The sequence below is a fragment of the Phocoena phocoena genome, chromosome 4, assembly GCF_963924675.1.
Source record: "Phocoena phocoena chromosome 4, mPhoPho1.1, whole genome shotgun sequence".
Taxonomy (NCBI): Eukaryota; Metazoa; Chordata; class Mammalia; order Artiodactyla; family Phocoenidae; genus Phocoena; species Phocoena phocoena.
The window spans coordinates 8,763,120-8,789,391 of record NC_089222.1 but is presented as its reverse complement, the minus strand read 5'-3'; the positions used below and the strand labels follow the sequence as shown (position 1 = coordinate 8,789,391).

The window sequence follows — 26,272 nt, the reverse complement described above, 5'->3', positions numbered from 1 at the left end:
TCCTTATTAACTATTTTCTGGAAAACTACATATGGAAGTTTCATTTGGTGCTTTTTCAGACCTCTGTTCACTTTCCATAGTTTTTTGGTTTCCTTTTTATAGTTCCAGTTCCTTGTTTTTTGCCCATTATATCAAGCTTCTGAATTGAATTTAAATATTGTAAAAAACATACTATCTTATTGTATTTCTTCATTTTTATTTTATTAATTCAAGTTCATTGTGTGCTAATTTTCTGTTCATCCAACTCTTGCAAAAGGTGAACTATTTCCTCTTTTGTACTTTTAAAACATTTTTATTGTGAGCTCATCTTCAATAGGGCTTCTTCCTTCTCAAAATCTTGTGTAGATTGAGGTGTGAGAATACCCAGAATTTTGGTTGTTGTTTGCTTGCTTGCTTTTGTCAAGGATACTAGGATTTTCCCCTGCCCTGGGATCAAATTTTTTAAAATTTCTTAGCGCCAAGGTGTCTGTGATTCATGAATGGTACACATTCAGACACCAGTGCATGCAAGGCACAAGCCTAAATTTTTAAAGTTCTCTCAGAAGACCACTTTTTTCAAACTCTAATTTTCCTTGTCATCCCTGTAAGCTGTTGGGTAAATTATTTCTACCCTTCTCCCTGCATGTATCACACTTAGTATCCCAGTTGTATACAAGATGTCAGTTCCAGCATTTATAGCATTTAAGTGTTCTCTCTTGTGCACAGATGGCCATGAAACCCAAGCCCACGGTCACTATTACTTCTGACCAGCTGCCAATCCCTGTCTCCCCATCAGCATCACCACCATGGTGTCAGCTCACAGGCTTGCGGCTCCTCATTTTTGCATACGTGCATTTCACTTCCTCTTTCGGAAGCATCTATATATTTCCAGTGTTTCTATCAGAAAGGCTTGCACATAAGCAAAGTTCATAATCTTGCCAGAACCACAGTCTTCATTTCTGCCAAAAATAACATAACCTAAATTCCAGTGTAATTTTCTATGTTACCTTTGAAATATAAAAATGGTTGTAATCTAATCTGTAAAAAGCAAATTGAATAAGGGTTAATTACTCAAGACCTTATTCCCACTTGGAATGCCTTTATGGGGGAAAATCATTTAAACTTAAGACCTCAAATCTTCAATTCTTCAGATGGAATTGTTCTGTTACCAGGAAAATAAATTATGCAGCCGTCTTAAGAAGACATCATCAAATGTGCTTAATATACAATTATTTCTTTCCAGCTACTATATTAATCAAAATAATTCTTTCGGAATAAGTGACAGTTTAATGTACTGCAGATTATTTTCCTAGAAGACTATAGATATAGAGAAAAATAGAGCAGAAAAAGAACTCTTTGAGATTGGTGCATTTAAATGCTACAAAGTTCTTAGTATTTACTATAAAATAAATATTCCTTGAGGCCCTAAGAAGGACAGTGTTATTAGCTGCGAGCAAGACAAGGAATCTTAGAGCTTGACTTCTAGAAGTGTACTTTGTTGTTAGAAATTCAAGAGGTGGACATAAAAATTTACAAATTTTTTTTTTATAATATTGGCTTGACGTAAGTTTGTATAGGCAACAACTTCCTCAGTCGTTTAGAAAGAAGTAGAAGTGATTCTAACTGAATCTCTCTGAAGATGGCATTTGAGCTGGGCTTAAAGAGGTGAGTACAGCTTTGGAGAGGATGCATCAGAGAACATTTAGGTGGGGACATGGTGTGAATAAAGCCATAGAAGTAGGAAATCTCACAATGTGTTTGAGGAACAATGAGTGGATGAGATGAATTTGTTTAGTCTAGAAAATTCTTGAACAGTTGGTGTCACAAAATAAACCATCTGAGGGAACCAATTATGACCTCAGCCCAGCACCGGTGTAGATGAAGTTTGACCACATCTGATTTTTCCAGAGAATTTGGAACTTGGGATTTGGGGGTAAATCTTGGCTTTTGGGGGTAAAGTATTGGCAAATAACTTAGAACTTGAAAAGCGTAGTGTCACCACCAAAATATGTTTCTGGGTACCTGATCAAGCCCATAGGTTACCAATTTGCCATCTCAGACTCAAAGTGAGTAAAAAGAAGGATGTGACCAAAATAATAGGTTGGAGTCTTGCCTGATGATATGCAGATACAATCCCCGAGAAGCCAGAGAAGACGTGACCTGATTAATATAGTTTTTACTACAAACTCAAGAGGGAAAAACACAGAAAATACTTTTCTGCATGATATTTGCCAAACTATTTAGTCCAGCTGAACATTCTCGTGAAAAGGGATACGAATGCTCTTTTTTAATTAAAAAAAAATTTATTGAAATATAGTTGATTTAAATGTTGTGTTAATTTCAGGTGTACAGCAAAGTGATTCAGTTTTATATATATATATATATAATATATATATTCTTTTATTATCAATACATTCTCTTCCATTATAGGTAATTATAAGATATTGAGTACAGTTCCCTGTGCTGTACAGTAGGTCCTTGCTTGTTATCTATTTTATATATAGTAGTGAGTATATGTTAAAATTGGTCTCACAATCTACAGACTTGAACTAATGAAAAGTTTTCCTCTGTTACCCTAACTGTGTGAATATTCTTATGAAGGGGATTGAATTTATAAAGAATTTCCACTGGAACACTTTCCCCATTTGAGATTTTAACAAGCATGGACATAACTCGTGGATACATGATAAGAAATAGAAGATAATTACACATTTTATCTAAACTAATTAGATATCTGGTGTTGAAAACTTCACGACCTCTTTTCTCTCCTTTCTTGTCATATGTGTATGTGTGGGCATGTGTTTTTTATTTAGAGTTTCTCCAACTCGCTACAAACAGAAGAAACAATTAAAATGTTTTGTAGTCTATTGGAGACTATTGCCAAAATCTCCTTGGTAGCATGTCCTTTACTTGGACATCAGAGCCTTGATTTTTTTTTTTTTTTCCATTGAGATTCGTCAGGAAAGACAGAGACAAAAACCCAATTTTAGTTTCTCAGAAACTCAGATCCAAGAACCCCATTCAAGATAGAGATGATTTATGAAGACCCTCTTTTTAAAAACGGTGGATTTGTATCTTGGTGTATTTGGTCATGCCACCATCCTCTACACCAACATTAAATAGACTGACAGAAATTGGATATCGGAAGACTCAGTCAATTGAAATATTAAAGACAGAAATAAAAGCTAATGTCACCTAACTTTATGTAGCTTTCGAACTCTATACCCATTTTCTCTTCTGAGGGTATTGAAAATGAACCTTTGGCTTGACATCCCCCTGTGAACCTATATATAGGTTCACAGCCTGGCTCCTCCACTTATTACCTAAGTCAGTTTTTTGTTTGTTTTGTTTTCTTTGACTGCACTGCGTGGCATCCAGAGCTCTCCTGACCAGGGATGGAACCCGTGCCCCGTGCAGGGGAAGCACGGAGTGTTAACCACTGGACTGCCAGGGAAGTCCACCTGTGTCAGTTTTGTTTGTGTTACTTACCTGTCTAAGGCACAGTCTCCTCATCTATCAACTAGAGACAGGATTAGCTGCTTCATCAGGTGTTATAAGGATTAAATAATATAAAGTGGTTACTAAATCTTCAGTACATGTTAATTTTACTGCTGCCACTACTACAGTTGCTGTTGACGTAACCATCATCATTGCTATTGCCAATATGTGGTGTTTTACTAAAATCATGACTACAGCAGCTGATTTTGTTCCCAAGAAATTATATGTAACTTTATTTACAGAACAAATACAGCAAAATACAAATCCACCGTTTTTTAAAAAGAGGGTCTTCATAAATCATCTCTATCTTGAATGGGGTTCTTGGATCTGAGTTTCTGAGAAATTGCCTGCGGTCTTTACCGAAAAGCTGCTGCCAATGGTCAGGGATGACGGGCTTATTTTTAGCCATCTTTCTAGCCTGAAATGGAATTTTGTCAAGATGGAGTTTTTTGAATGTGATGCAGAGAAGGAGGGTGGTGTTTCTAATTTTATCATCTGCCCATAAAATCATGCTGTAGTGCTAGCTAATTCCATTAATTTTTAAAATATACTGGCTTAGGTTCACAGGTTGCAAAGCTATTCTGTGGCTAAATGGTATATTTTGAGATATGTAGTGACTCTTTCTGATCCACTTGAGAGTCACCAACAAAACAATTTCAAAGAGTCAGTCAGCACCTGAGTTGCATTAAGAGTCTGTCATAAGTGAACATACATGATTCTGGTCTTCAAATACAGTGTTTTATATGTTTCATACAAAAACGTTTATTCATAGCAATGCAAATGTATCTGCAAAAATCCAAAAAATAATACGATGTGTAATAGGATTCTGAAGGGTTAGATATTCTTAATGAATAATCCAGTATTTTTTTGTTGACAAGTGAGGGTATGTGACTCTCTGTGATTTCTCTGTTGAGAACATGCTAGGCAAACGGTGTAAGCAAGTCATGTTATGGCGGTCATTCTTTACAGATATCATGGCTGTACTGAGTGTGGTGAGAGAAGGAGAGAGGAGGGGGAGAGAGAAAGAGGTAGAGAGAGAGAGGACAGAAATTCATTGCCACTGCCAAGTTTAAAAATAGATTTGACATTATTTTAAATTAGTGAATTAAATATTTTTCATTCTTTAGAAGGGAAAGTTTCCTTCTTTGGATGGCAAGTTTAATGGAATTATTTTAATAAAATACTCTATTTTCTTGGTCAACAATTACATTCAAAGATATCAGACAATTTAAAAATCTTTATCCGACCAAATACTGAATTGATTTTGATGAATACAAGCTATATTGATCCTAACATTTTGAACATCCTATGTTAATCCTGTGAATGTTCTGTGCTCACTCCCTTGACCCCTAAGGACATTTCCATTGTATAGTGGATACAGACGTTACCGTTAGAATGAGAGCATCATTTCTGATTTCTCATCTAGAGGGCTAGATGAATTTGCTAGAACTTCATCATACTAATTTAATTTTTTAATCAAATACCTATACAGCAGGGTTAAACAGTTTTCTTCCATTTTCTTTTTATTGTATTGGAATTATTTTTATCCAGTTATTTTATACATAAACTTTACACCAAAGAGTTAATTCATCAATCATTTTTTTTTAATTCCACATCAGATAGGATGAGTTTTCTTTTGTGACATTTCTATCAAGTCCAATCTTCTCAATTTAAGTTTTAAATTGAGAACTAATTTTTTTCAAGAAGATTTTATTCTTCAGTCATTTTTTGATGAATAACAAATTTGACTCTGTACAGGTTTAGCTATTGCAAATTTTGTTATTTATTCATTATTTCTACTATGTCTAATTTTCCCCCAATCAATGTTTGCTATATTCAGTTTTCCTAAGGAATGTTTATTTTCAATCAGGTCATTTTTGTTTTGTTTTGTTTGTTTTGTTTTGGAAACTAACCAATTTCAACTTGCTCTGTTTTAAACATTGTCAACTGTATTTGTCTCATTTCTACTAATCATATTTATTTATTGGATAAAATAATTAAAATTTGTTTTTATTTCTTTGAACGAGGAGCAAAGAGCATGAGATAAACCAAATCATGGTATCTAGATGGGGATGGGGGTCAAAGGTCATAGCAATCAAAACACTGGGTCAAAATATCCTCCTTCAAATTAGTCAACACTGCAGTGGAATCAGGAAACAAATGGTTTAGCTAAGTGATAATGAAGCCTTTGAGATATTCAATATATTTTATCCTCTGTCTACATTTATGGATCACTTTATTTGAATGCTCAAATTTCCCCACTGGCATATGTCCATTTTTAGTTATATCCATGATAGATGATGAAAATTAGCTGTCAACTCAACTCCGAATTTAGAAAGCTAACTTATTTTTGAGTAATATAGTTATTTGTAAAAAAGTGATAGAAGAAGTAAAAAGGAACCAACATTTTAAGCAGGTAATCACACTCCAGGAACCATGCCAGATGTTTTGCAAAATTATCTTCTTCAGTCATCACAATAGACAAGGAGACATTTTTATTTCCATTTTTTAGTTGAAGAAGCTGGAACTTAGAAGGCTAGCTCACCTGAAATCACATTATTAAGTAATGATGGGGCTGCTGTCCAAGCCGTTCTACAAACCCAAAGCCTGTTTTATATACATGGCAAGAGTATCTATTCTGTGGTCTCTATGATTTAGAAAGATACGCTTTTTCACTTAACAAACAGGTACTGAGTACATATTAGGTGCCACACCTTGAATTCCAAGTTAGGCTTAGGAATCAGGTGTGTTAGAGAGACCATAATCTCTACTCTCACAAAGGTGCCAGTCTAGCGGGAGCTACAGCAGGTAATCAATGTGGCTAAAGTGCAGTAAGCCAGTTGGGGGGATAAAGGAGCAGAGAGCTAAGGAATTGATCTGTTTCAGCAATGGAAATGAAAAATTGATTACTTGGATTACTGAAAAGTGAGACAAGATAAAAATACCCCTAAATTGTCTCACTGTAGGTGAGACAATTTGGAATACCCTGAAAGATCCTTTAAGGTGTTTATAAGTTGCATTATAGTGGTGATGATTCATAATGATTACAAATAATTATCTAGATATCAGCGTAAGAGTTCAATGTCATCAAACTGAAATCTTCAGTATGAGCCTCTCAGAAGACTGAAAAGTGTCCGTCATGCTTCTACATTTATTGGACTTTGTAGCCAGACTGAATGACCCTCAGATGAATCCCAGAAGGTTTCTCCAGCAGTTTCTCAAAGCCTCAGTATGATTTGGTTTATCATTTCTTTACAAATTATTTCTAAAATTAAAAATGGGCATTATCTTTTTGCATTATGAGATTTTCAAAGCCAAGTTGAACAAATTCCCCTTGACTCTATGAAGAATTAAACTAAATCCACCCCCAAGTTATTTGTGATTTCTCTGTTACACACACACACACGTGCGCGCGCATACACACACACATAGAGGGAGAATGATTTGACAGTTTTTCCTGTTAATTCATCCAAAGGTTTAACATTTTTGCCAGGAAGTATCAAGGCTCATCGAATATGAGCCTTGATATCACAGTTTAAACCCAACTTTTCTTGTGGTGGCTGATTTTTGATACCTTGAAAGAAAAGGAAAATATTTAAGTTTGGAAACGTGAAGGTTAGACATACTTTACGTGACTTTCCATCCCACACCTTTCACTTTAGCCAAATTGCATGATTTCCTTTTCCCCATACATGCATTGTATTATACTGGCCTAGTGCCTTTATTCATGTGCGTTCAGCTTCCCAAGATGTACGTTACACCATCTCTGTTATTCCAAATCTTACTTATTCTTACAGTACAACTTAAATACTCCGACTCTCCTTTAAACCCTTTCTGATTGCTCTAGCAAGGAGCACCTAGTTTGGTCCACCTTATACTTGTATTAGGGTCCCCCAATAGACTGCCCCATAATGAAGACCTCATCTCCCTTATCTTTATATAATACACAGCATCTCAAGCATTATACGTGGTCACTAACTATTTGCTAATTGAGTGAATTAGTTAATTAACTAATTAGAAGCTATTTAGAGACTATGGGACAGGTAGAAGCAATGAAGGTAACATTTTAGTCTCCTGGTTCAAGAAAAGCCTCTCTTCAGTAGTGGTGGAGGTTAAAGCAAAGGGAACTGATCTGAATGTCGACCTGGCTGGGAACAGAGCATTCAGAAATCAGGAAGTGTTGGGCTTCCCTGGTGGCGCAGTGGTTGAGAGTCCGCCTGCCGATGCAGGGGACAAGGGCTCGTGCCCCGGTCCAGGAAGATCCCACATGCCGCGGAGCGGCTGGGCCTGTGAGCCATGGCCGCTGAGCCTGCGCGTCCGGAGCCTGTGCTCCGCAACGGGAGAGGCCACAACAGTGAGAGGCCCACGTACCGCAAAAAAAAAAAAAAAAAAATGAAATCAGGAAGTGTTATCACATTGACCCCCCCCCCCCAAAATTGACTGTGTTTAATTCTGAGACAGAACGTCAAAGATACACTTTGACAATCTGCAGGGTGTTCAGAAAACGGAAACCATGCACAGCAAGTCGTGTCATGTGACCTTGAAAATGATGACCTCATAGAGTGGGTGGAGTTGGATCTGAGGCATTGACAACTGTATATCTGCACATTTCTTGCATATTATGGAAGAAGAGAGTAGAAATAGGGCTGATGGGTGGAGAAGCAGGGAGGCAGATTGGACCCAGCTTAGAGCCAGGGCTGCTACTATGGGATAAATCATGTGTTCTTTGGATCCTCAGTTCTTGTTGGAACTGGGAGCCAAATCCTGGCCTCCACCAAGGCCTGGGCTCACCAGGGCGCTGAGTGCTTAGCTGCCTCCTGAAAGGCCCTGTGGCCACTCCCTCTGCCCTGCCGGGTTAAGCAGATGCTGCTTCCAGCCACTTTTCCCCAAGATGTTCTTGGACTTCCCTGTGCTGGTCATGGCTGTGCTTCTTATCACCTCTGCTATATACCCAATGAAAGTACAAACACATTTTTTTCCAAATTGTTCGGGCAAGACAGGCAAATAGATAAACTGTATACTGTACTTTGGTTACAATGTGAGTTAAATCAGTTTTGTGTGCAGGGTTGGAGACTAAACCATCTTTTGCACTTGTTTCCATTGTTTCAAAACCATTACAAAGGCATGATGGTTGTCAGATGTTGGATTTGTAAATAGAGGGTTGGTGTCTGTAGGTGAAAGTAAATGTCAAGCACCCGCTAAGTGGAATGGTTAAAGTGTCATTCAAGATGCTTAGTTTATCCAATATTTTCAATCAGGTCCAAGAAATTACATAAGAAAGTGTGTTCTCGTAAGAAAAACTAAAGCTGTGTGGTCTTTAATTTCTCCACAGCGTAGGTCTGACCTATATAAAGTCTCTTGCAAAGTCTGCAAGAAGGTAACCAAAGAGTTCTATTCCTGGAAAATGAAGCATTGGGAAGTTGCTCAGAGTTCAGTTTGTGGTTCCAAAAAGCTCTTTTTTCACCCAGACCTTTGCATACACAGACCATGAACTCATCCATTCCTGCCAGCCACCTTTGGAATCATAGCTAGGGCTTCTGGGGATGGGGGGTTGTGAAGAACGTCGCAAAATTTCCATACTCCAAATAAAAATACTGCCAGGTCTCCAAGACCACATGTGCTGGATGAAGGTGACTGTAAGCGGAAGACAATATGGAAAATTTCCATTTGCAGGTGGAAGGGAAGAGCAATTACAGAGAAAAATCCACTGGGGCAGCCTTTTCTATGAAAGAGATGGAGTCAATCAGGAGTACATTGATACCAAAACCTTGACCAACAAGAAGTATCAGGAGGGAGTATGGCATATGAAAAAGGGTAAAGACTTTCAACTCAGACAAACCCCGATTCAAAACCTAGTCCTTCTCCTTGGCCTTCCCTGGTGGCGCAGTGGTTGAGAGTCCGCCTGCCGATGCAGGGGACATGGGTTCGTGCCCTGGTCCGGGAAAATCCCACATGCCGCGGAGCAGCTGGGCCCGTGAGCCATGGCCGCTGAGCCTGCGTGTCCGGAGCCTGTGCTCTGCGACGGGAGAGGCCACAACAGTGAGGGGCCCGCGCACCGCAAAAACAAAACAAACAAAAAAAAGAACATAGTCCTTCTCCTTAACAGATGTCCGCTCTTGGTCATGTTTTACTTTAACCTTTTTTAGTACCAATATTTTAATATCAACATTTCATATAATAATACTTAGCTGTTAGAGTTGTAAGAAATTAAATTATACAATACAGGATTAAATTAAAGAATATATAAATATTGAAGCATATTTATATTTTAATATTATATATTAAATATATGTATTCAGCACACTGAACATATTCAGCACATTGGGTGATCAATGTGTGGTCTCCAACCACAAGTGCACAAATAAAAATGTTACAACTTACCACTATTTTTACCATAATCAGTCAGGTAACAGCAAAGCAATTGGAAGCCAGAAGTATTCTGAAATACGAGCCCAAATCCTACCCATTTCATGTCTTCAGTATCGTATCTCATCATGGAAAGTAGCATTTGTAATTATGAATGATGCAAGAGCCTTGATATCCAAGAAGGATGTGATTGTGTCCTTTATATCTACTATTGTATTCATTATTTTCCACTTATGGAAATAGGATTCTGGGTTCATATTTTACACATGTTTTCAATAATGAAGGATTTTAAAGGTCTCCGCTATTTTCAGTAAGACAGAAAACCTTCATTCCTTTGAAACAATAGCTTTTTAATCTAAGCTTGCTCTGTGTTATGCCACTCTCTGCTAGGCACTTGATGTGAATTGGGTTAGTTAACCTTACAACAGCTTGTGAGGTAAGTTACTGTCATGTTCTCCATTTTAGAAAGGAAGAAACTAAGGCACAAAGAGGATAAGACTCTTACCCAACTTTACATAATGATTAAGTGGCAGAACTAAGATACAACAAGGTCAGGCAATATAATTCCAAGACAAGTTTCCTATGCATTTCTGGATGCCGCGTTGCTTGCCTTCTGGGTTTTCAAGCTTTCCTGCACTGCCTGGGCTGACACTCTTCTCTGTAGTCATGTTTCTTTTCTGTGTTCTGTCTGTGCTTCTGGCTCCTTTATGTGTTGCCTCTCTGTACTCTGTCTACTTCTCATTTTTAAAAATTCCCATGCCACCCCTTCGATCTCTGACATAACCCCATTGCCCTGTTTATTTCAAGTCTAATCACTCCGCCACCCACTGACTAAAAACTTATTTTGGAATGGTCACACAAACTCCCACTACTCATTGTGCTTCACGCCCCAACAAGCCATCAAACAAAGTTAGTTACATGTTTTTAAATGCATTGCTAGATATATGACTCAGAATCAGCTCTTTTTTTTTTTTGATTTTAGAAAAAAATTTTTTTTCCTTTTATTTTTATTTTTTTTATTTTACATTTTTATTGGAGTATAACTGCTTTACAATGGTGTGTTAGTTTCTGCTTTATAACAAAGTGAATCAGTTATACATATACATATATCCCCATATCTCTTCCCTCTTGCGTCTCCCTCCCTCCCACCCTCCCCATCCCACCCCTCTAGGTGGTCACAAAGCACCGAGCTGCAGAATCAGCTCTTTTAAAGGAGAACAAAGGCTGACACCTCAAAGTTGGGGTTTCATTTTGAGACTCGGACGTTTCCTAGAAACTTGAGGAACATGCCTTCACAATGGTTTCAATACCAAGTAAAGACAAATAAAATCCAGAGGACTCTTTAATGGGCTATTTGAGTAAAACATTCCAACATATTATGTGGTCTAATTTATCTTAGAGTTACTTTTATCATTGAGATGTTAGAAAATGTATCTCCCTCTAATGTATTTGGAAGAAATGTAATCAGAATTTTAATTTGAAGTTCTTCAAGCCAGAGAAATTTGAGATTCCTCTTCAGTAGATGCCAAAACCCTATGTTTCTAACTTAAATGACTGTCAGGCAAGTACTAAAAACAACTGAGAAATGGTCTGTGGACGTGGATGTGTCAATTCATTTTTCTTCCCTAGGTTTGCACCAACTCTGAACCTTTGAGACAAAAGAGAGAATAAGAAGGAAATTGGGGGCAGATAATAAAAATAAAATTTGGCTGGATTCAATTGCCTTTATCCTAAATTATCTTCCTGAAACAGGTTTTTGTCCTGATGTAGGTGCAAGTGATGAGTGCTTTGGATTAGAACTTTCTTAGTGACAACTTGTACATGATACACTGAGCTCAGGCATGAATATATGTCCCACAAACTCATTAATCCATGAGAAACACCAGGGCAATTACTCAGGAAAAAAATGCCCACACGGAGGCACAGATCTGAAAGCATTGTGAGTTGTATGAGCATTTTAGGTAGGAAGGTTAAGTGCAAATAGTTTATCGTTTATGTTCTGCTAACTTAGCCATGAGCCCAATCTATGTTCGATTCTCCTTTATTTTTAGCACTAAATTTGAGAGACATTTGGAAGTGCCCCAGTTGGCTGGAATCAGGTGGTTTGTTCTGCCTCTTCTTAGGATTGATTAGAAAACTCTACAGTAGCTGCTCAACTGTGGTTTTGGATTGTTTCACATTTTGCATTCTTTCTAAGGTGTTTTTGTTTGGTTTTGGTTTTTTGATGTATGTGATGACAGCTTATCTTTGCAGTTTGCAATAGTGTATAATATTTCAATTAATCATTGCTTAAGTGAAATGCTATATCTTGGTTATCAATATTTAGGAAGTTTCTATAATAGAAATTTCAAATGTAAGTAGACTTCAGAGAACTGGCCAACTCTGGGCTGATTTTAGCACAAATGGTACATTTTTTTCTTGACAGTACTAATCGCATCTAACATTTCTTGCTCTGAAGAATTGTTCAGCAGTGGAAATAGAGCAGAAATGATACATGCATCAAAATGTGAAAAACTTGCATCCTTATCCCATCAATATTTGCCAATGGGTCATCATTCAAATAATTAAAAACAAATAAAAAGTGAAATTCACAAAATCATGGGCTATTACAGAAGCATTTTTCTTTAAAAAATTCACCCATTTGTGAAAAAACATTACAGGATTTTATTTCATAAAATCTTAGACCTGAAAAAGAACCTAGAGATTACTCAATCCAGTCACTTCATACACAAGTTGAAAAGTAGAAGACCAGAAAGGCTAACTGATGCATAAAGGATCATGCATGTAGTTAATTAGAGGCAAGACCTAGATTAGGACTCTCATTTCCTGACTCAAAGTCCAGTCTCTACTATTCTGTGATTAATCCTTTTTGTTTCAGACTTTTGCCTCAAAGGTAGATTGTACCACTTCAGAAATGTAAGTCTCCTCTTAGTTTGTGAGAACCAAAGTGTGAGATTCGTGGGAATTCCAAGGAATGAAGTTCCTCTTCAAATTGGGACCTCCTCCTTAGTGGCATCAATGAATCAGTATCAAATACCACTACAGCCTGTGCTCCTCTAGTCTTGTCCTGTCACATCCTCTAAAATGGGGACAAGGTGGAAGGTCGAGAGTGAGTTTTGGAAGCTAAGTCTCTGAACTTCTCCTTGACTCTGTTTCTTCAGTTAAAATGTAGACAGTCCATAGTCTAGTTAGTAGTAATGTACAATGTTAATTTCATAAGTTTGACAAATTGTGTACCACTGTTATATAAGATATTAACAATAGGTGAAACTGGGTGAAGAGTGTACAGGGGTTCTCTGTATTCTTTGCAACTTTTGTGTTAGGCTAAAATTATCCCAAAGTAAAAAATGTTCTTTAAACCAAAAAACAAAACAAAAAAATCATGGTGGCAGGCACTGGATGAACCTTGAAGAATGGAGACAAGTATGTTTCTTATCAACGATGTTATCAATGCTGTAGGTGTAGATATTTTGAGACAATGGAGATGAAATCTCAAGCTTTTCTTTGATGTTTTGTTTGGGGTGAACAACTCTTTTTGAGTATCTGTAGCAGCAAATACAGTATCTCACAATTGTGTTGGGTCTCAATTGCCGCACACTCCCCATACACACACATAAACACACAGACACACTCAACCTTCTGACATTTCTCCTGATATTTGTCAGTCACCTGTGCAACTGAGCAGTCCCACGTTTCAGCCCCTTGCCAAGAAGACTGAAGAGGTCAAAGAATGTCTCATGTTGTGGCCCATAGCCTCTGCTTTGCCTCTCCCAGCCAGCCACGTGCTGCCTTATCACTCACAAGAATCACAGTGATCTTCCACCTCTCACCCTAACGATGTCCAAGAAGATTAAGTAGGTTATCAGAGTTATGGGGTGAGGGCAAGCAAATGTTAACGATAGTATTTTCTATGCTTGGAATTTACATTAGGAACTTCTTGATCACTTTTAAAGTATTGGGTTGACCAAAAAGGTCACTGGGGTATTCCCATAAGATGGTACAGAAAAACCCGAATGAACTTTTTAGCCAGCCCAATAATATTCAGGGTCTAAATACCACGTTATTCCATGTCTACACTGTGAATTACGTTTGGATAAATCTTCTATTTTCTCTGAGATTATTTATTTTTTATTTATTTTGGGACACATTTCCCCCCTCTAAGCAGAAGTGGACACTGGAAACGCCAACTTATATAGTAATGGTTTCAATAAGCACAATTAAATGATCATTTTAAATGATTACCTCTTTATAAGCAGTGTCATATAGCAGGAAGACATGGATGTTTAAGTTAGAGAGTGATGGATTTCCCTCTCAGTTATAACAGTTCCTAAAAAAAGAAGAGAAAATTGCTCAAATTCTCTGTTGGGGCTCCATCAGTTTAAAAAAAAAAAAAAGCAGAGTTATCTTGAGAGTTGGGTGAAAATGATGTTATATGAAAGAAAATGCCTAGTCAAATATTATACTTGGCCTTGAGTTGAGGTTGGCTGCTGTTGCGAATGTTGTTGGTACCCCACCATGTCCCCTAAGTCTGTCTGAGTCTCATCCTTAGGGTCTGATCGATTTGCCTGAGGCATTGTCCCAAGCTGTGGAAGGCTCCTCTGATAGTGGGCATGGCACTGTGGGGAATTAATGCTCTCTATGAGCAGTCCCCGATCAACAATGGCTGAGAGATGGTGCAAATCTTCCCCTGCTCTAACAAGAGTTTGTTCTACACTGGTCCCAGCGTTTTCCAATAGGATTAAGTGCCAGTTGCCGGTAGTGGTAGCTTTCTGGATTAGGCTTGCTTCATTGGCTGCTTCCTTTCTCTGTGTCCCTTCCTTATTATCTCCTAAGGATATTTACAGTACTGGACCCAACACTTAGATTACTTACACTTAAAGGCTTCTCTGCTTCCAGAGAGCCTTAGCTAAGATGACTTCTTTCTCCACCATGTATATATATATATAGCATAATATAAATGGCAACTTGCTTGTAAAGGCGTTCAACCATGCTGCAACACCAGTGCCGTCGGGTCTGTGCATATAGCATGTGAAACACTATGGCACAGCGGACATAGAATCTGGGCTGTCAAAGCACACAGATCTGGATTAAAATCCTGACTCTGCCATCTTGAACACATATTTAATCTCTCTGAGCCTTAGTTTTCTCATCTTTAAAAATGGAGATAATAATTTCTAAGTTGTTGTAATGATTAATGAAATAATGAATCAAACGATGGATGATAATTGTACCTATTCTATAGGGTTAGTGCATATAAATAAGATAGAAGCACTCAATAAAGTATTAACTCTGTGTCAGCTTATAAAAGGAAACCCCTAACATGGGCTCCATTCTAGTTTCTAGCTAAACCCCATTACAACAGGGTTCATTCATACCAAATTAAGTAAAACACCATTTTGAATTATAGATGTCATGATACATGTGCTAATCCTTTCTCTCTTTTCTCTATCCATATAAACTCATCTTTACACACACATATAGATCTGATTTCATAAGCTCATGTTCTACTGGATGATTTTTCATATTACTGAAGTGTTTTATAACACTAAAGAGATTCACTATAGGCTTTCCTTTTTTCTTCCAGTTTTATTGAGATGTAATTAACATACAGCACTGTACAAGTTTAGGGTATATAGCATGATGATTTGACTTTCATACATCATGAAATGATTATCACAGTAACTTTAGTGAATGAACATTCATCATCTCAAATAGATATGAAATTAAAGAAATAGAAAAAAATTTTTCCTTGTGATGAGAACACTAGTATTTACTCTCTTAACAATTTTCATATATAGCATACAGCAGTGTCAATCATATTAATCATGTTGTGCATTAAATCCCTAGTACTTATTTGTCTTATAACTGGAAGTTTGTGCCTTTTGACTACCTTTATCCAATTCCACCCACCACCCTCCACCCCTGGTAACCACAATCTGATCTCTTTTCCTGTGAGTTTGTTTGTTTGTTTGTTTTTGAAATATAATTGACCTATGTTAGTTCCTGTTACACAAAATAGTTATTCAATATTTCTATGCATTTCAAAATGACCTCTACAATAAGTCTAGTTATGGTATATCATCGTACAAAGGTGTTACACAGTTATTGACTATATTCCCCACACTGTACATTTCATACCTGTGACATTTATTTTGCAATGGGAAGTTTGTACCTCTTAATCTCCCTCATATATTTCTTTCTTCCCCCCACCCTGCTTCCCTCTGGCAACCACCTGTTCTCTCCATATATAACTCTGTTTCTGTTATGTTAATCTGTTTTGATTTTTAGATTCCATATGTAAGTGAAATCATATATTTGTTTTTCTCTGACTGACTTATTTCACTTAGTATAATATACTCTAAGTCCATTCATGTTGTCATATGTGGCAAGATTTCATTTCTTATGGCTAACGTTCCACTGTGTGTGTGTGCACGTGCCACATATTCTTTATCCCCTCACCTATTAATGGGCACTTAAGATGCTTCCATATCTTGGCTATTGTAAATAATGCTGCAATAAACAGGTGCATATATAGTTTTAGAGTTTTTGTTTTCTTTGGATAAAAACCCAGGAGTGGAATCGCTAAAACATTTAGTAGCTCTGTTTTTAATTTTTTGAGGAATCTCCATGCTGTTTTCCATTTATAGTCCCACCAAAAGTGCATGAGGTTTCCCTTTTCTCCACATCCTCACCAACACTTCTTGTTTCTTTCCTTTTTGATGATAGACATTCTGACAGGTGTGAGGTGATGGCTCATTGTAGTTTTGATTCGCATTTCCCTGATGATTAGTGATGTTGAGCATCTTTTCCTGTGCCTGTTGGCCATCTGTATGTCTTCTTTGGAGCTGTTCATATCCTCTGCCCATTTTTTAATCTGATCTTTTTTTTGACGTTGAGTTGTATTTGTTCTTTGTATATTTTGGATATTAACCTCTTCTTGAAAATATCATTTACAAATATCTTCTCCCATTCAGTAAATGGCCTTTCCATTTTGTTGATAGTTTCCTTCACTGTGCAAAAAACTTTCTAGTTTGATGTAGTCACATTTGTTTATTTTTGGTTTTGTTTCCCTTGCATGAAGAGATATAGCCAAAAAAAATATATTACTCAGACCGATGTCAAAGAGCTTACTGACTATATTTTCTTCTAGGAAATTTGTGGTTTCAGGTCTTATATTTAATCAATTTTGAAGTCATTTTTGTGCATGGTGTGAGAGAGTAGTCCAGTTTGATTCTTTTGAATGTAGCCATCCAGTTTTCCCAACACTACTTATTGAAGAGACTCTTTTTTCCCATTATATATTCTCGCCCCCCTTTGGGGTAGAATAATTGTCCACATAAGTGTGGGTTCATTTTCTGGGCTGTCTATTTAGTTCCATTGATCTATATGTGTATTTGTGTGCCAGCACGATACTGTTTTGATTACTGTAGCTTTGACATATAGTTTGAAATCAGGGTGCATGATACCTCCAACTTTTCTTTTTTTTCCTCAAAGTTGTTTTGGCTATTTGGGATCTTTTGTGCTTCCATATAAATTTTAGAACTATTCTAGTTCTGTAAAAATGCCATTGGTATCTTGATAGAGATTGTGTTCAATCTGTAGATTGCCTTGGGTAATATAGTCGTTTTAACAATATTAATTCTTCCAATCCATGAACATGGTATATCTTTCGTCTGCTTGAATCATCTTCAATTTCTTTAATCGGGGTTTTATAGTTTTCTGAACACAGGTCTTTTACCTCCTTAGTTAGATTTATGCCTAGGTATTTTATTCTTTTTGATTCAATTGTAAGTGGTATTGGTTTATTAATTTCTCTTTCTGATAGTTTGTTGTTAATGTTTAGAAATGCAACAGATTTCTGTATGTTAATTTTGTATCCTGCAACTCATTTCTGCTCTAATCTTTATGATTTCTTTCCTTCTATTAATACTAATTTGGGTTCTGTTGTTTGTTTTTTAGTTCCTTTCATTGTAAGGCTAGATTTTTTATCTGAGATTTTTCTTGCTTCCTGAGGTGAGCTTGTATCACTATAAACTTCCCTCTTAGAACTGCTTTTGCTGCATCCCACAGATTTTGGATAGTTGTGTTTTCATTTTCATTTGTCTCCAGGTGTTTTTTTTTTTCTGATTTGATCTGCAGTAATCCATTGATTGTGTAGTAGCATATTGTTTAGTTTCCAAGTGCTTATGTCTTTTACATTTTTTTTCTTTTAGTTAATTTCTAGTCTCATAACATTTTTGTTAGAAAAGGTGCTTGATATGATTTCAGTTTTCTTAAGTTTACTGAGACTTGTTTTGTGGCCTAGCATGTAATCTATCCTGGAGAATGGTCTATGTGTACTTGAAAGGAACGTGTATTCTGCTAATTTAGGATAGAATATTCTGTATATACATATTAATTGCATCTGGTCTAATGTGTCATTTAAGGCCAATGTTTTCTTATTGATTTTCTTTCTGGATGATCTCTCCTTCGATGTAAGTTGGGTGTTAAAGTCGCCTACTATTAGTGTATTACTGTCAATTTCCCCTTTTAAGTCTGTTAATATTTGCGTTATGTATTTTGGTGCTCTGATGTTGGATACATATATGTTTATAATTGTTATATCTTCTTCTTGCATTGAGCCCTTGATCATTATGCAGTGTCCTTCTTTGTCTCTTCCTACAGTCTTTGTTTTAAAGTCTATTGTGTCTGATATAAATATTGCTACCCTGGGTTTCTTTTCATTTCCATTTGCAAGGAATACCTTTTTCCATCCTCTCACTTTCAGTCTGTGTGTGTCTTTAAATCTGAAATGAGTCTCTTGTATACAGCATATACATGGGTCTTGTTTTGTATCCATTCAGCCACTCTATGTCTTGTGATTGGAAGATTTAGTCCATTCACATATAAAATAATTGTTGATATTTACGTTTTTGTTGTCATTTTGTTAATTGTTTGCAGCTGTTTTTGTAACTCTTTTTTGTTCCTTGCTTCTTCTTTTGCTCTCTTTCCTTGTGATTTGCTGACTGCATCTTGTATTATGTTTGGATTAATTTCTCTTTTTTTGTGAATGTATCTATTATAGACTTTTAGCTTGTGGTTACCATAAAGTTAATATGTAACAACCTGTGTATATACATGATTATTTTAATAATAGTGATCTCTTAATTTAAAAGTATTTTGACAACCCTACATTTACTCCCCACCTCCATGTTTATAATTTTTGACATCATATTTTATGTCTTTTTGTTTTGTGTATCCTTTGCTACTTATTGTAGATATAGATGACTTTTAGTACCCTTGTTTTTAACCTTCCTACTAGCTTCATGCATGGTTGATTTTTTTACCTTTATTTTATATTTGCCTTTACCAGTGAGATTTTCCTCATAATTTTCATATTTCTAGTTGTGGCCTTTTCTTTTTTTCTTAGAGAGGTCCTTTTAATATTTCTTACAAAGCTGGTTTGGTGGTGCTGAACTCTTTTAGCTTTTGTTTGTCATAAAACTCTTTATCTTGCCATCAAATCTGAATGAAAGCTTGTGGGGTAGAATATTTTTGGTTGTGGATTTTTCCCTTTCATCACTTTAAATATAGAATGCCACACCTTTCTAGACTGCAGTTTCTGCTGAAAAGTCAGCTGATTACATTATGGGAGTTCCCTTGTATGTAACAGTTGCTTCTTATTTGCTGCTTTTAATATTCACTCTTTATCTTTAATTTTTGCCATTTTAATTGCAGTGTGCTATGGTGTGGCCCTCTTTGGGACTCTCTATTCTTCCTGGAACTGGATTTACTTTCCCAAGTTAGGGTAGTTTTCAGCTATTATGACTTCAAGTATGTTTTCTGCCTTTTTCTCTCTCTCTTTTCCTTCTGGGACCCCTACAATGCAAATGTTAGTGTGCTTGATGTTGCCCCAGATGTCCCTTAAACTGTCCACTTTCTTTTCATTCTTTTTTTTTCTTTTTTTCTCTTCTATTTCAGTGATTTCCACTACTTTGTCTTCCAGCTTTCTGATCCATTCCTTTGTATCATTTAATCTACTATTGATTCCTTTTAGTGTATTTTTTCTTTCAATTATGTTATTCTTCATCTGTTTGGTTCTTCTTTATATTTTCTAACTATTTATTATAAACTTCTAACTTCTTACTCTGTTCATCCAATTTTCTCCCACGTTCTTTGAACATCTTAATAACTATTACCTTCAACTCTTCATCAGGTAGACTTCTTGTCTCACTTAGTTCTTCTGATGTTTTATCTTGTTCCTTTATTTGGAACATATTCCTCTTTTGTCTCATTTTGCCTAATTTGCTGTTTTTATTTCTATGTATTTGGTAGGTTGGTTACTTTTCCTGGCCTTGGGGAGGTAGCCTTTGGCAGAAAATGTCCTATGCATCCCAGCAGCACATTCCCCTCTGGTCACCAGAGCTATATGCTCTTGGGGTGCCCCTGTATGGGTTGTGTGAGTCCTTTTCTTCTGGCAGGCTCACTACTGTGGGTGGTCTGGTAGGTGTGGCTGGCCCTCAGTCTGGTTGGTTGCCTTTTGTGGAGGTTGCTGGCTTCTGGTGGGTGGGGCCAGGTCCCAGAGTGTTTGCAGGCTCAAGGGATCTTAAGGCAGCCAGCCTGTTGGTAGGTGAGACTGTGTCCCCGCCAGGCTAGTTGCTTGGCCTGAGGTGTCCCAGTACCGGTGTTGACAGGCTGGTGGTTGGGGCTGGGTCCCAACACTAATAAGCTAGAGGGAGGATTCCAAAGTGGTGCTTTGCCAGCAACAGCATCCTTGTGGTAAAACAAGTTCCCCAGAATGTCTGCCTCCAACGTCTTTGACCCCAGGGTGAGCTCCAAGATCAGCAGGTGTGTCTGACCCAGACTCCTTTCAAATGACTACTTCTGCACTGGGTCCTGGAATGTGTGAGAATTTGTGTGTGCCCTTTAAGAGCGGAGTCTCTATTTCCCACAGCCCTCTGGCTTTCCTGAAATTAAGCCCCATTGTCCTTCAAAGCCAATGTTCTGGGTGCTCATCTTCCCAGTGCAGGATCCCCAGGCTGGGGAGCCTGAGGTGGGACTCTGACCCTTCACTCCTTGGGGAGAACCTCTGAAATTGTAATTATCCTCCCGTTTGTGGGTCACCCATCTGTGGGTATGGGTCTTGACTATACCCCATCTCCACCCCTCCTACCTTGTGGTTCCTTCTTTACATCTTTAGTTATAGAAGAGCTTTTCTTCTAGTCTTCTACACTTTTGCCTCAAAGTTGCTCTGTAAGTATTTGTCATTTTGGTGTGCCCATGTAAGGAAGTGATCTCAGGATCTTCCTATTCTGCCATCTTGGCCACACCCTCCCATAGGCTTTCCTTAAATAACATGCTTCTATTCCTTTCATTAAAGCTAAAATATCTGTTAATTTACCAAATACTAATATAAACTAAACTTTTCAGGAACACATCTATTGTATAAAGCAGGTCACACCTGAACAAACTGTGAATGTAAACATATGCACCATAAAAGTATATTACCGTATGAAACCTAGATTAAAATAAAAAGAAACTCCTGTTTAGAGTTAAAAGTATGTAATTAAGCAAAATACTGGTTAAGTATGCAATGAAAAGTATATGGATTGAATTATCATGCTTAATTATAGGCTCTTCTGGGCATGGTCATTAAGAGTCATTCTATCTTTGAAATTGATATTTATTTCATAAATCTCCTCTGTTTTATTCATCTAATCTATTTTGGTGATGACAGGATTATTTTACGATATCTTTTGTTTCTATCAGATGGCAGTGTATCCAGTATATTTAGATTCTACTTCATTTTGTGTATGCTTTTTCCTTCAAAATTTAGGGGAAAAAAATCAAGCAAAAACAGACAGACTGTTCTAGGACATCCCTTTAGAGATGGGTTTCTCTAGATTATAAAAAGATTGGCTTCCAAATTGGTTAAATTGCTTCTTCTGTACAGTACAGTGACATGCTGTCTTGTTACAGTGGAACATGTGCTCTCATTTCGGACAAGCTGTTCTGTGAAAAAGTTTTTTTTAGCCCCCAGAGCCCATCCCCGGATTTGTGGGTGTTACCTCCTTTCCGTGTTACCAAGTTTTTTTTTATCATCATTATTGCTTGTGCTCCAATAGCTGCAACACAGTTTAGTAACAACCCTTCTTAAAAAACAAGATGCTTCTGAAAATAGACAGAACAGTTGGCTAGACAGAAAAGATATATCAACAAAAGTAGGTCTGTTGTTTGTCTGTGTTTTGCTCCCTAAATCGCTTCTGAGACAGTTTCACATATATGTAAATGAACAGGAATTGAGTGAGAGTATAATCTAATATAATCCTTATGACCTATTACAAAATTTTATCCTATTTTATTAAGAAAATCAAATTCTATGAAAACTGATTTGGTTTGGAGAATTTTTCAACGTTTTACTTTTGTTACAATTAAGGAGTTTAATCAAAGGCTTTGGCTGGGTTTGTTTGGTTTTATTTTTTTAATGAGAAAACTTGAGGTTCTGTAAGCAAATTCAAGATCAGTAGATGGGTCCAGCTTTTTATTCATGACCTGATTGTATAGCTGATTCAGCTAAGAGGAAGCAGTGGCTTTACTGTGTGTGGTGGTGTTTTTCTCATTCCTCTGTGCATCAAATAAAAAAATTAGTCATGCAATATTTACTCTCTGGGCAAAATGACATTTTTCAGCTGCTCAGACTTCCCCAGAATTAGTGGGAATGACCAACATGGAACAAAGGGGCAAGCCCCTCTAATCACTTCATTTTTGAGCAGAACCATGACATCGCTTTCAGAGCGCTGCTTGGAAGGCACTTGAGAAATAGCCAACCCACCAGCCATTCAGCATCTTGTAGTTGGCCGTACTTGACAAGGCTTGGGTCAAAGGCCTGTAAAAGCACCCTTCTGCAGAAATCAGCATCCTGCGTACAATGATTTATTCAGATGTCATCTCTGCTTCCTGATTTTACTTGTCTTGACTCTCCCCCTACAGTGCATACAAATACACCAGTAATATTTTTTAAATGCACGTGTTTTGCTTTTGTGATATCTCTTTAATTAATCTTGGATAAGCTGTCTTTATGTCTAAATCTTTTTCCATACAGGATTCAACCAGGTTTTACCAAATCATGCTTTATCACTTCCTCCTTCCCTTCACTTAAAATTCTAGAGCAGGACTCTTTAATCTGGTCCCTTGGACCCAGCCTGTAGGAAAAGGCCATGAACCACCTGAAAATGTACACAAAATTGTGTGTGTGTCTCCATGTGTGCTTTGTCCTGAGAAAAGGAGCATGTCTTTCTTCAGGTTCACAAATGGGTGTATAACTCCCCCAGTTTAAAAACTACTGTCACCTAGTCATTTCTATTAGTGAAGAAATGCTCAGTTCTATCAGATGGCACCCTTGGGTTCTACTGAGTACACTTAGTCACCACCTTCCTTTTCCATTATGACTCACTCCTGATCTCATATTTCCTCTTACTTTCTGAATTTTGTACTTTCTCTGTTCCAATTTAAGTAACATGAGAAAGAGAAAGAAAAGAGATATTATATACTAATATAATATCTGCCACTAACAGGGGTTGGCCTTTCTTCATGTGGCATCTCATTTAATCCCACTGCAACCGTCCAAGTTAGATAGTGTCCGTGTTTTTACAAATGAGAAAATGAAGCTCAGAGAAGTTAGTCATTCCCAAAGATGGAAGGAAACGTCCAGATTTAATGGAAGGGTCCAGATTTAAATCTGTGTTTGAATGTGGAGTTTATTCCTTCACGAAGCCTTTCCAGACAGAATAAATGGTCATAGCTTACTAATGGTGTCAGCTCTCATAATGTGTAATTTTCATTTTATTATTATTCTCTATCATCAAAAAATACATTCATTATACTTTGTGCAGAAATCTAGTACAAATTTATAAATGCTCATGCGTTGTTATATTGCATCAGTGTTGTCATATTATTGCAGAGGGCAAGAACAATTTATATGTTCATTAATTCTTTCACTTTTAGAAATAATATTTATTAAACTCTACTATTGTTAGGGGCTTTGCTAAGTTCTGGAATAATGGTTCTAAGTTCTATCTTCACATCAGGTTCTACTGGGGAGCTTTTTCAAAATATTAGTACCTGAACTCGGAACCAGAAATTTTGCTTCAGTACATGGAGGTGGCACTTGGACAGTGTATTTTTAAAATGCTTTCCCAGCTGTAGTCAGCATTGAGAGCTATTGTTCTAGAAGGTGACTTTGCGAAGTCGAAGGACTTTGGTCCCCTAGATCTGCAGCAACAGCATCACGTGGGAACCTATTACAAAGGGAAATTCTCAGTCCTTCTCCCCAACCTTCCCATGTGCTGTACCAGAAACTCCAGGGATAGGACCTGGCTGTCCCTAACAAGCTCTCTAGATATTTCAGAGGCAAGCTAATGGTTGAGAAACACTTCTCTAGAGACAAGATAAATGAGACAGAGTACTTGCCACTGAGCATTTCTGTTTGATCTCAAGGAACCCAGTTGTTTCAAATCTGCATTTTAATTACCTAGCACAGTTGCATAATCTATAACTTTAGTTAATAATGACAGCATTATTACTACTTAAACGATGTAATGACTTTCCATCTCTTCTTGGGCAGCCATTAAATGAAGTGTTAATAAGGAAGTAGTGGTCAATGCCTAACATCCCTTAACAAAAGTCTCATGGACCTTATGGGTTGAGCTGAATTGCCATAGTGTTTCATAACACACACACACACAAACACACACACACACACAGAATTTTTAAATATAAAATTTTAAAGAGAAAATAAAGACAAAATATTTCCAGTAAAGGATTTTAAAGTGGTCTTTGTGTTGTGTTTTCATTGTATTATTATTAATATTATACTTGCTATTTCCCATCTTTATTAACATAGCTTTATTACAGCTTTATGACAGTATAATTGACATACAATAAAATGCACATATTTGAAGCATTTAATTAGATAAGTTTTGACACATATATACACCAGTATCGTGAAACAGTTGTAGGGGGGCACCCAATTCCATTATAGGAACCTCATAGTTGTGCAGTTTTCCCCCACCACCCCCAAACAGAAGAATGAGGTTGTAGAGATGGCTTCCTGAGGAAAGCATGAGCTAAGACCTATAAGGCAACTGATATCAGGTCCGGTGAATAAAATAAGGAAAGGTTGTACAGATTAGAAATAAAGCCCATCAAAAAAAAAAGAAAAGAAAAGAAATAAAGCCCATCTTGCCTATATGAAGTCTAGATTCTTGTGTTGGTTGCTGTTTACTATCATGTAGGGTTGAAAAATACCCACTCAACCCCTTTGTTTCTTAAAATTCCAATTGAGAAATAAGCTTAACAGCTCGTGAAATGTACAACACTGTTACCGAGAGTAGAAATCCCAGGTTCTGTCACTGCAGGTAGTTCTTGCATTAGAGTAACCTGTTCAGCTTTGACCACCAATCCACACTCGAATGCATATTTCTCTGCTGTGTGTGTTATAAAACAGTTGCATGAAAGTGATGCTTTTGCTTTTAGAGCCATGAAATCTAATTCCTTGCCTTGAACGTCCTTTTAACTTTCTTCTTTCTCCTGAGCAACTTCGTGTATCCTTAAATGTTCATTCATCATTACGCCCAGGTGCTAATACCGAGACTTTATTTTGGGGGCTTAAAGGCTCATTTTTTTTCCATTGCAGGTTGGCTTCATGAGCTGGGAAAGAGACTGGAATCTCCATACTATGGTAACAATACTTTGGGGGGGCCGTCGATCCGAAGTGCCTATATTGCCGCTCTGTACTTCACACTCAGCAGCCTCACCAGCGTTGGGTTTGGGAATGTCTCTGCTAATACAGATGCAGAAAAGATCTTTTCCATCTGCACCATGCTGATTGGTGGTAAGGAATATTCTTCCTTTAGACCAAGAGAAGGAACAAGTGTCTGCCAAACGGTTGCTGTTATGTTCCCTCTGTCCTAAAACCCAATACAGGGTAGATTGGTTTACATTGGAAGAGTCTAAAAGCACTAATTAGGAAATCAGTGACCAACAGTTATATATACATGTAGATTAGCAATGAAAGTCTGTGATGTCAAGAATTCCATGTTCTGGGAGACGCAAGAGGGAAGACACATGGGAGCACATGTATATGTATAGCTGATTCACTTTGTTATAAATCAGAAACTAACACACTATTGTAAAGCAATTATACCCCAATAAAGATGTTAAAAAAAAAAAAAAAAGAATTCCATGTTCTGACAGATGAAGAAATAACCATTTACCTGATGGTTGATTATATATATATATATATATGTTTTTAACAGAAGTACTGTTGATTTACAATTTTGTGTTAGTTTCAGGTGTATAGCACAGTGATTCAGTTATATATATACTTTTTCAGATTTGTTCCCTTATAGTTTATTACCAAATATTAATTATAGTTCCCAGTGCTATACAG

At 37.1% G+C, this 26,272-nt stretch overlaps 1 protein-coding gene across 1 annotated transcript in view; it reads left to right on the top strand.

Annotated features, from left to right (window-relative positions):
• KCNH8 (potassium voltage-gated channel subfamily H member 8) overlaps positions 1–26,272 on the top strand; it is a 383,045-nt gene that overhangs the window by 270,886 nt on the left and 85,887 nt on the right. Inside the window, exon 8 of the mRNA XM_065876325.1 lies at positions 25,517–25,714. Coding sequence (XP_065732397.1) covers positions 25,517–25,714 — 198 coding nt within the window. The remainder of the gene's footprint in view (positions 1–25,516; positions 25,715–26,272) is intronic.